The sequence below is a fragment of the Lepisosteus platostomus genome, chromosome 3 (assembly GCF_059453375.1).
Source record: "Lepisosteus platostomus isolate fLepPlt1 chromosome 3, fLepPlt1.hap1, whole genome shotgun sequence".
Classification (NCBI taxonomy): domain Eukaryota; kingdom Metazoa; phylum Chordata; class Actinopteri; order Semionotiformes; family Lepisosteidae; genus Lepisosteus; species Lepisosteus platostomus.
In genome coordinates, this window is record NC_142613.1 from 21,497,426 (window position 1) to 21,509,841 (window position 12,416).

Here is a 12,416-nt window from a genome sequence, read left to right on the forward strand (position 1 = left end):
GGAGCATCTGACCCTATCTGACTTCGAAGTCTTGCAGTTTGTGTTGCCAGGTAATAGTAAACTTATTTTCCTGCAGGGGCCCCAAAGGGAATTGAATTCAACTCTGTTAAGGACGTTCTGCTGTCTCTGAAGGCCGTGAAGGCGATGCACAGCCTTCACCTGTGGGCACTGACCCTGGGCCAGACCCTTCTCTCTGTTCATATTGCCATTGGTGAGTCCCTCTCGCAGTCCCTCTCCACAGTTCACTCTGATACTGGACCAAGACAACAGACCTGTCGTATTTGATTTTGAGACAAATAAAAACGAAAGAATTGTGCTTTGTGAAAACATTAGTTCCCTATTTTCTGAAAGCAAATACATGTGCAAACCAAGCACTAGTAGACATCTTTGGTATAGAACAGCCTTTCTTGTTTCCCTTAAACAAAATTTTGGCAAACACATGTAGGTTTAGCTAGAGTGAAAAATATTGGAATAGGCTTTGGCATTGGACCATAACTCTGAAAGGTAGAGAGCTGTGTGCCTTTGGTGTGTTTCATTCTGATGACAGTTATATTAACTATACAAATGCAATGGTTTTATTATCTAACAGTAGTGCCACCTTATTTTACACCTTATTTTTCATTGCAAAATCAGGCCATTTGAGATAGGTTCTTAGTAAGTTTAATAATCTTATGGAAAACCTTTAGAAGAAGATGACATTAAAGGAGTATTAGGCAGTTTGTCATTCTTTCTGTTTTTGCAGAAATGGCCTCGTGAATTTGAAATCTGTGCATCACCATGCTTGCCATAACCAAAAACAATAAAATCTTTAAACAATAATCTTAAATGGCCTGACTGTAGGAGAGTGGACAAGTAATTTATTTTATTTGGAACACTTGACAGATCTGTTTCAGGGAATCATTCCTCGCTGTTCAGACGTGTATTAAGTTCTGTATTTGTTATTTTTCAGAGGAGAATTGTGATCCCCAGAGTGTCCTCAAAGAAGCCACAGAGCTCCTCCAGACCAAGTTTGGATTTTACAGCACAACAATTCAAGTGGAGCACTACTCAGAAGATATGGCACACTGCATACAGTGCCAGGATCCTGTGGACTGAGGTTAACATGGTGACAGGAGCCCCAGGAGTAGGTAGGCCATCTTTTCAAAAGAAAAGGGCCTCCATTCATAGGGGCAGATACATGCTGCCAGTCTATAAACCACATAAGCATTTTCAAAATGTCCCTTATTTTAACCAGAGATAGAAAACATGCAAAACGCACAATGATGATAATTGTTGTTTTTTTTTTAATTTTATACGAAAATTTCACACACAAGATAAGACAGATACATTTCACTCTAGTGTATCAAAGCTTGACAAAAATTTCAGAACAAGCGTTATGAAGTGCTTTGATTCTACCACAATCACCTGGATTAGACAAATTAAAAACTCCATCCCTAAGGCTTAGAGAAGTGTGTAGCTCCTTCGCATTGCACTGCATTAAAAGTGTTCTTGGCAGACTACCCGCTATCCAACTGCTTAAATGCTTTGTACACATTATAATTTTAAGATACAGATGAAGATGTTTTGTCTTTCCCAACATGAATTGATTCTGATATGGCAGTTCTAAATATTTTTTAAATTCACAAATGAGCAGAAAGGGAAAAAGGGCAAAATCATCAACTTCAATAAACAAGCAGCTGTAAGCTGTTGTACAGGGGAAACTTGTAATTCAAGGTTCCCTGGTTTTGAAAGGTATCTATAAAACCTGAACATAGGCTCCTCATGCTGAAAATTGTACAAAATGGTTGATGTTACCAGTATATAATGTGCCATCTATTCAGAGATATTGACTTCACGTACAGTACATGTATATTGTTAAGCAAGATTCATATTTGCTGTGGAATGCACACTTTCCCTTGCTGATCCTCAAAGTATTAGATATTCTCTCTAGGTAAAACAAAAAACATGTATTTGTTCTGTGGGGGAAAAAAAAAACACTTTTTGGTCAGCATTGGCTCTTTTTCCATGCTGATAAAAGATTACAACCGAAGGATACCTTGTTCCATTGGTATCTACCAAAATACCTTTAAATTACAAAAAAACAGTAAATAATTAACTTTTGCAGAAATATGCCCTTTTGAAACACAGAACTCTTGGAAACAGATGTGTGCTCTTGTTATTAAGAGTTTTGAACAGATTGGGAGCTCTCACGCACAGACAGCAATTAAAGGGCCATGTAAGGCATTTACTGTTTATAATTGTATACAGTGTATATATATCTAGATACAGAATATCTAGATTTATTGGAATTCAGCTGAATCTAATGAATATATTATAGCTACTCTGTAGATCAAGCAATTTTGTTATTTAAATTTCGTGACTTCCATTTACATCCATAGGTAAATGTATACCTAAAGTATTTGACGAATACGAATTAAGTATTCGTATAAAGCACGAATAAACTAAAAATGTGTACAATAAAGTCATCATACTAGAATGTATGGTATTTAAAAAGTTACATTTAGAATTCTATGTACTGTAAATTTCTTTGTCAGTATTATGATTGTAGGAGTTATTCTCTAAGAATGTCTGCCCTATGTAATCAAGGATTTTCAATGTAATCAACATTTCATAAAAGCAAAACAGTTGATTCATTAATTACAAAGCTATATAGAATAAGAAAAAAAAGTGTCCTAATAAACTTCCCATACAGGTCAATCAATAAAGACACTGGTTCAGAGTTCCGTTTACACCTTTTACGCAAGATGTCACTGATTCAGTTGTAGGATATGTTATTTGCTGTCTGTGACTGGTTCTCTTTATCTGGTCATGTGCCACAGGTAATGGATGGGCTTGAAACCACTAGAAATCACACACTAGTTTGCAGTGTTACCAGTCAGAGCTGCATAGCTCCACAGTGTGTGTTTCAACAGAAGGTGTATACAGTCATTTGTCATGTGTTGATGCAAAGATGGCAGAAGTACACTGATGAATCCATACTGAGGCATAATAAAGAACAAGGCAGCATTCAACTCAAAAGGTTTTTAGGTTGAAAGACATGCATCTCTTTATGGAAAAAAGTTTTTTGAACTACAACACATGAACTTGGTCCCAGGAGGTGGCAGACGAGTAGGCAATTCTAATTTCCATTGCCAGTTTGGTTAACACTGCAGACTAGTACGCTTTTATTCAGCATTTCCACAGTCACACAGAACAGAACAGCTGCTGTGTAACTGCCTGTCTTCTGGGTCTGCGTGTTTCGGAAATGGGCTTTGACGCAACAGCACTAAACCTAATTAGAAACCTGATGTTCCATATTTTGCTAAAATGGTGCAGAGGAGTTGTTTAATCTGTTACACTGCCCAATTCGAGACACAGGAGACTGAGACTTACTGCCAAATTCCAATTTTCTCACGTCTTAGCTGTGAATTTGTTTCTCTTTTCCCCTCACAAAGACAGATAACCAGAATGAATACACTGAACTAACCGAGTAAGTAATTTTCATCGGCTTGTCTATTTTGTCATGACATTGTGCTTTCCGCAACATTTCCAATCTCTGGTTCAAGTGCCCTCACACTGCCTCAACAGCCTTCCTACATTCCAAGATAGACTGTTGAAATTCTTCAGTACGCAGTACTGCAATACCAGTCAAACCCCAGACTTTTCCACAAACACCTCCTGTAGGCTCCATAAAATTAAATGTTTAAATAAATGTGATCTAGGTGTAAACAAATGTGAAGTGGTGTATTTTGTGCAAAAAAAGTATTGAATCAGACAAAAGAAATATGTTTAATCACTAACTTCAAATACCCACCTTACAAGTAATGATCATTTCACATATCCATTGTTTTTTTCAGCTGTGTTGTAAAATATTAATGTTTTACCCCGCATAGCTAAAATATGGAGATAACCGAAAGACAGGACATTTCTGTGAAGATCAATTTTTTAAAGAAAATGCATGAAAGATATTTTGTCCTCTATTTCTAATGAATTGTCATGAAGTGAAATGTTTAATAGGGATTGAATGACCAATCTGAAAATACAGTGAAGGTAAAGCTGCTATCTGTCATTGAAATATCTGCATATGTATATATTTTTGTCACTTTTGATATGAGGAAAATATTTTTTAAATTTCAAATATTTTACCAACATTTTTACAACGTGCTAAATGAGTTAAAGCCCGGAAAAATAAGGGAATTGTAAAGCAAGACAAAATTTATAGTGCATATGAAATATTCCTCAAATGCAATCAAATTGTTTGAGATTATAGTCCAAGCAAGGTAAACCTGTGTTAACAGTGAAGGAACAGAGCTGGAAATAATATTACCATGTAACCCTAATACACGAAACACCTGATAGTGTCTCTGAGTGTAAGAAATGCAAAAAGGTGTATTTCATGGATTCCTCTATTTAAAAACAAACAGTGCAGGGCAAATGTTACAAATGCCACTGACATCACCCATGTGGATGAATAGACAGACAATGACTTGTTTTGAGATTTTAAAAGTACTGTAAGATCATTTTTAACAGAACAGGTAATATTAACTTGCATCATTTAAAAGCATACTGCATGTGGCAATTGAGGACCAGACATATGTGAAACAAAATGGCACTTTAAATAAAATGATAAAATAAATAACAGACCTAATTAGCAAAAATAAAGAGAGAAAAAACTTCTCGAGTTTTACTGAACTTGAGTTAAGTAGGTGACTGACGGAAAGTATTTCCTGTAAGAAACAAACTTGATGTTTTTTGCTTTAGAAACTGAAATATATAAAGTAGGATATGCAGTTTTGTATTATTTTTAAATGTCTGAAATATTAGAAATAATAATATAAAAAGAGATACCAAAATATTTATAAAAAAATCACTTTCAAACTCTGTAAAGAACCTAAGAGAAGAACAGTATGTGTACACAATGTGTCTATTGTATAAAACGTATTTGAATTACAGACATTAATGCACAGAATATGCCTTTGAGCATTCAAAGGATTTATTAAATATTCTGGTATACCCTTGTAATGGTTGAATTCATACATCAAAGATACCAAATGTTCCTTTTAAAAATGTTATCATATGGCAGTATGGAGAGTTTTTCTTCTTGGTACAGTACAGTATGTCACTTCTCTATGGGTGCATTGTGAAAGCACAAAATAAACCCAACCTCACCACAACACCCATCCAGCAGAGCTAAGATGTGATTATACAGTGGTTATACAATTACTGAATTTACATATAAATGTTGCAGATATATTTTTCTTGAAAATGCTTTCCAATTTAAACAAATGTGTTCTGTAAATATTTCAAACTAAACTTCAAGCTTTAATTTAATTGATGGTTCTAATAGTTACTGTACTAATAGTACAAAAGCAGTTGAAACTGTAGATTTGAAATTAAATTAGCCAAAAGACAAACAGATATTGCTTCTTTCTGTACATTTTAGAGTAAAAAGTAAGTACAAAATTCAAGGAACTTAATATTTCTTAGCTGGTTTGAGGTCTGTACTTTGTCACTGTAGGACTTCACAGGTATGACAAGACAGGCCAATGGAAATAAGCAGGATCCTAGACAGTATAAATAATGTTCCTGAAATAGAGTCTAAAAGCTCCTACATTGCATTTAGATTTCCAGAGTGTGCCCTGCCAGCAGAAATCCCAACCATCACAATCAGGGAACTTTTTACTGCAACAGGAACTCTCAAGGCAAAAGGAGAAAAAGAAAGGTTTATAAAGATGCATCTATCTAAAATAAAATGAATTAGGTCTTGACAAAAAAAAATACTCCCATCCTTATTTTTTATTTTAAAAATGAATTGATTTTGACCTTGGTAGGGGTGTAAAAATTGTACACGAGAAGGGAAAAGTTATATTTCTTTTCCCTTTTTGCCACACATACAGTAGTTAAAATGCAGAATTAGATACTGTAGTAATGTAAAAAACAAAAGTCATACGCATAACCCATTGTCTAAAAATGTTGGGCTGTCTTACCAAATACTTTATACTCTATATAACTGACAATTTATAGTTATCATTAATCATGAACATTAAGCCCAATGAATGGGACAAAGATGATAGAGAGTAGGAGGAATTATCTGTCCCTCAGAAATAACACTGCAGTATCCATTTTGAAATAGATGGAATCAATTTACATTGAGCTCTTTACTTTAGGTACAAACTAAATCACAATAAATAATAATGAGGGAACGAGCAATTTGCTGAACTGAGCAATGTGTTATCATAAAAAAGCAAAGTAATGTATGAGTTAAGTCAACCTAAGATGAATAAAAATTTAAACAAAAATTGATAAGCTGAGCACACATGACTATAATCATCTGCAGGTCGGACATCGTGTCTACTCATTTGTCTATACATAGTTTAGAATTGAATTTTTCAATGATCAGATATTCTAAGGCTTTTATTTTATGAGTTTTTGCCCCACACTATAATGTATAATAAGGTCTGAGATTAGATAGCCACCTACTATACTTCAAACTGTTTGATCCTTGGGACACCCAATATCTTACACCTTTTGAGCAAAATTCATCCATTGTACATGGGGTTTTAAAGATAATCTTATGGAATTACAGTATATTATTTCTTTATGATTAAATTTAAGTGTACTGTACATTTCCATTTTAATACCTGAAAGTCCTTACTGATTTTTCAACATTTGAGTGGAATTATCTTTCACCACTAAACCAAAATCAACTTTGAAAATCAGGCTCATGTGCTTTTAGTTCTGCATTATGTGAATTGTGAATTCTTTTAGCATGTTTTTTTCACTTAGTCCACAGTTTCTAAGCTTTTTTACTTGTTTGAACAACTTTCAGTTCCCAGTAAAATATATAATGAACCTAGAGGACATGTCATTACTGCACATTCCCATAGTAAAGAGACTTTGTTAGAAACTAGGTTAGTATGGATCAACCTAAAATAGAGATAATTGTTCATCTAACCAATATACTGAAACAGGTAAACCCAGCATGGGGTGCAATACAATTTCTAGCTTGTCTATCTTTTTTTTCCCATAAAATACTCCAATTAAAGGTCTAATCAAAATATGTCTGGTCTGCTCTGCTCAGCCTTTTACCAGGTGTAAGCAATTAGAAAATGAGATGAGATCATAACGTGTGTCTATTAACAATTACCATCAACCTAAGTAATTAAGACTTCAGCTGAAACAGAACAATCAGTAGGCACAGGAGCCTGGAATAAAAACAATCATATTAATTTTCTGGAAAATTTCAGGTACATGATGGCATGATTCCTTTGGACTGATACAGGTAAACAAAAAGCCATCTTTAGCTATTGATTACTCTGGACCTTGAACCTGTCCATGACTTCACTACAATGTAGGAGATGTACAGTAGGAAACACATTTAATGCTTGATTTTTTATATAGTTTTTTCCCTCCTTTTTCTAGTTGCAGAATTACTCTCCAGGTATAAAGTACTGCTGAATGCTTTATTACACAATACATCACACTTGCCTCCTGTTTTGTGTTTATGAATTCAACATAATTACATCTTTATAAAACAACATAATTACCACAAATAACTATAACTTAATCTATCAACAACAAAGTCTGTTTGCCATTGAGATTTTTATTTTTTATCTGGAAAACAACTGTATGTTTAGGATCATGTTAGGCAGCAAAACAATTCGGCAACAGTGCATAGGAATTGGGGGTCCATTTGGAAAACCAGATGTTCAGAAGTAATTTCTCAAAAAGTCAATGGCCTACATCCATCTACGTAAATTTACAGTAATACAGAATAAATGAAAATTATATCACTTTAACCCTAGTTTACAATGAACGGCCGTTATTAAAAATTATAACTTGGGATCCACTTGGACACTAAGATCTTGAATAGGTTAAATTTAGGCCAGAATGTATCCAAGACAAATATCTTTGTCTTACAATAATGTAGAATCAAATTAGGAAATAATGATGTAAAAGTTTAATTTTGCACTACTGTGTGAAAGATTCCCTCCCAGCATTAATCCATACAGTGCCTGACTCTCTCAGAAGTGCTCAAAGTGGCACCAGATGGTTTCCACTTCAATGTTGCATAAAACACTCAAATATACGTAATATGCAAATGTAAATGTCTTACAGATTATTTGTTTTGAAACCTAAAATTAGAAATAGCCTCACTAGGACAAAAAAATATTTGTACAGAATGAAATGTGAAGTATCATTTAGCCACATGATAAAATTCTGATTTATTACAATTTTATTATTTGACACTTTCTAAATTCAAAACAAGTTATTTTTAATTTAATCTCATGAAGAAAACATTCTACATCAATCTGGACCTTGTGCAGCTGTATTCGTCCAACGATTTTAATGTCTGTTACCTCTGTGTTGTATTTGTGCCAATTGTAAATAATAAAGGAAAAGCCCTTAACTTTCCAGTGTATAAATGTTTTGTGAAAAGTGTAAATAGTTGTTTACTGTGTGGAGTAATAATGTGTAAATTGTTTTATAAGGGACATACAAAAACGTAAAACATTATGAAACATTAGCCATTATAATGCTGTTGAACGTTATCACCGTATATCTGTAAAGTGGTTTTTCCTTGTCTTGGTTTTTGAAATTACAATAAAAAATGAAATGTAGACACCTTTTTTTTCTTTAACCTGTTTTATCCAACATTACACAGGAAAGCAAAACTAAGTGTACTTTTTCCCACAGGAAAATATTACTTAAAAACGTTCAGCCGTATCTGTGTATTCTATGACCTCCATTATGATTAAAAATTCTGCAGCCTTGTCGACCGAGAACTGGAGAGATGTGGCTTCAAGGTTAGATACTCTTTGAGTAAGGTATAAAATGTCTTCAGTACATGGCCTGTTCTTTGTTGTATGAATAGGTTCTCTAGTGGTCTTTAGTGTACATGAGAAAGTGTACTTTTGAACTGGATTTCAACTGGAAAACTTCTTATAAAATTGTGTTAATAAATTCTGTTTATTCCATGCTGAAAAAAAAGAAGAGACACATAATTTAGGCTGTGGAGCTCATTCTGAAGAAGGCTCCATGTGGCCTATGCATGCTGACGCAGCTACAGTACCTACAGTACTTGAACTAATTGTGCTGTGGTGAAGCAGTTAACACAATGTGATTCTGAACAACAGCAATGTTGAACACTTTACACAGACACATTGATTCTTTTTTAAAGATTCTTTTTGAAGAAAAATGTCATGTTGAGCTGAGCTGGCACATAGGTCCTCAAGTGTTGACTGTAAGTCAGACACCCTGCAATATACAGACATTTTCTCAGGGCTGTGATCATAGCCAACCTAGACCAAAGCCATTGTAGCTAAAATATCACACATTTTTGGACCTTTTTTGTTATAATAAAAAACAACAAGATCACTTTATTAGCCATAAACAATTTCTTGCATTAGGAATTTGTCTTTTCACATACCCCAGCTTGCTCTCCACAAGACACACAGACACACAGACAAGGAGACAAGCTTCAAAAGAAATGTTTTGTGTCAACACTGATGCTCAGAAAAAAAAGAAAGAGAATAAATGAAGGTTAATAACTCTTACGAGATATAAGAATAACATACTGTATAAGGACATGCCTTACTGTATATGCATTTCAAGTTACTTGTGACCACATTTTACAAGCAACCACTTTCTTGTTTCTTGCTCGAGATTACAATGCAATTTTAACAGTTTACAATTTAGTTACAGTGAAGCACAAAAACACTTTTGGGCTGATTATTCCATTTTAATTAATTTTGTGGCAATTTTTAAAGAGTGAAGAGAATAGAACCATATTCCTCATTAAGCTATATTTCAATCCTTAATACATACAGTATATTTGTTTTTTATTGTATTGGTTTTATTCATTTATTTTGCTGATCCATGAACAATAAACATAAGCTCAGGAATGCTATACCTAATGTAAATTTCTAAATACAAATTTAAATATTTAATTTGAGGCAGAACCTGATTCAAGTAAACAAAAGCCTGCCTGTTATATCAACATCACACTTACTGTAGTTTTAATTTTTCATTGTGACTTTTAAGAAAATCCTAGTGTTCTCTCAGAAATTACCTTTTAATTTCACATTTGTCAAATGTTTTGGGACTCCTGTCAGGAGCTACTGTACGTGGTCAGAAGAACAAATGAAAGCGGTCTTTAGAACAAAGGAGGCCATAATACGAACTGTATCTGAAACATCTACTGTATGTGCAACTGATGTCTGTGTCTGAGACATACAATAACAGATGAATTAGCAATTGGATTTCAGTCTAAGGCACCACAAGCACTGTAGGTTTGAAAATAATTTTATGACTCAACTTTTCTTTTCAACAATTTCAAAGGACTGTCCTAAAATTCATTTTCTGGATTTTCCACAGTTCACAATCTACAACACTAGATTCCATAGTAGTTAAAAGTTGCACTTTGTTACAGAGAACAGGGATTCATTTTTTAACACAAACGTCACATGTGCATTTTTATATTATCACTACATTGCCCTGGAATATCAAATTTCATAAAATGTAAACATTACTTCTTAAACTACATTTATTTACATATGCATTAATTAAAATTCTTTATCTAATATGTACTGTACTGAAGTACCTGTATGCTTTAAAGATCTTTTCAATGTATGGTGCACAATGGCGGTGTGGCATGGTAGTGTAGTGGTTAGCATTGCTTGCCTGGAGTTTTTGTATGTTCTCCCTGTGTTCCCAACAGTATCCACAGGTCAGATTAGAGGACAAAAAAGTTATCAGGATTCACTTCTTAGCATATATTATAGATAAATGCTTTATTACACAAATTTCTGCATTAAATAAAACACAAAATGGAGCAAACCTCCATAAAACAATCCCAAGAGGAACTTATTTTTATCACAGTATAAAATGTCTTTTTATAGTTAATGGCTTTTATTTCAGTGTGGTGAAGATGGCTTGATGTTCAAACTCCTCACTTAGCCTATATAATTTTAATGGCTATTATCTTTAAAAAGTAATTTGCAAACCCCTCACGAATTAGAAGAGGGATGTCTAAATAGCTTCTAGGCATTCCATCTCAAAATTAAAGAATACTTTAGAATATAGCTATAACAATAACCACACATTTTATTTGTAAAATAGTCTGCATTATAAGGGGACCTCATTCCATATTTTCTTTAATACAGCTATTGGCAAATGTTCTGCATTAATGCCTATCCCTGCACACAGCCCAGATTTCAAAAATTCCACTTATTCATTCAATAATAGCAGGCAGCAGGCTGTCATGTACATTACATTAAGGTATGCCTACCAACACTGAACATATCACACCACTTCTTTGTGCTTTCGTGTTTGTCTGAGTGTACAAATACCCTCCACACAACGTTTGCACTGTTGCTGCACAGCACAGTGATAGAAAAACAAAATGTCAATTTATGAAGTGATTACACATTCACATTCAAGTTGGACTGCAGATAATTACTTTCATTGGCAGAGGCAAATTGAAATGACTTGTGCCTGAACTCAGTCACTGATGTTTGATTTGGCAAAATGGAGGTTCATGTTGCTAAATGTTGTACAATTTAAGAAGTAATAAGGCAGAAAGAACATAAATAAATTATGAGCATAGTAGGGGTATTCCCAATTAAAGATCCCTAAATTAAACCAGAGAAGCATTTCTGTCTCTGTGGCTAAGGATCTGTGCCTGTGGCTGGAAGGTTGCCGGCTCAAATCCCACAGCTGGCAGAGGAATCCTACTTTGTTCAGCCCCTGAGCAAAACCCCAGCTGCTCCAGTGGTGCTGTATAAATGGCTGACCTTGTGCTCTAACCCCAAGCTTCTCTCTCCATGCCTGCGTGTCTCATGGAGAGCAAACTGGGTATCTTCTTCTTCTTTTTCACAGCCTTAGTCCCAGACTGTCCTGGGTTCAGCTGCTTTGGTTGCTCTTCTCCACTTGTCTCTGTCGAGCACATCTTCCTCACTCACTTCACATACCTCCATATCTTTTCTCACACAATCTATCCATCTCTTTCTAGGCCTGCCTCTTCCCCTGTTACCTTCCACCTCAAATTCCATTACCCTCTTTGTTACTTCCTCAACGTCCCTCCTCATGATATGTCCATACCACTGTATGGAGAGCAAACTGGGTATGCAAAAAGAACTTCTGAATGCAAGAAAATGTACAGTATATGGCTAATATCTTATCTTATTGGTCGAGAATGCAGAGAGGCTCACTAAGAATGAAAGTTGCAATGATGAGTATGGGGGAGCACTGAGTCTTATGGTAGAATGACAGAAGACATCATGTTTCCCAAGTGCATCTTAAGAGGATATTTTGTACTCATTAGCATACTCCAAAATGAGTAGTATTTGAACTACTGCTCTTGGTATTCTTAGATACCAAGAGCAGTCAAAACAACATTTTCTGTGCTAAACAAATCCAAGCCTAGGCTTGACTTA

The 12,416-nt window shown here is 34.6% G+C and overlaps 1 protein-coding gene across 1 annotated transcript in view; it reads left to right on the top strand.

Moving 5' to 3' along the window:
* The window catches only part of slc30a2 (solute carrier family 30 member 2), a 30,075-nt gene extending 25,733 nt beyond the window's left edge, over positions 1–4,342 (top strand). Inside the window, exons 7-8 of the mRNA XM_088624940.1 lie at positions 77–211; positions 950–4,342. Of these exons, the coding sequence (XP_088481066.1) occupies positions 77–211; positions 950–1,095 (281 nt within the window). The 3' untranslated portion in view covers positions 1,096–4,342. The remainder of the gene's footprint in view (positions 1–76; positions 212–949) is intronic.
* Positions 4,343–12,416: the final 8,074 nt, after the last annotated feature.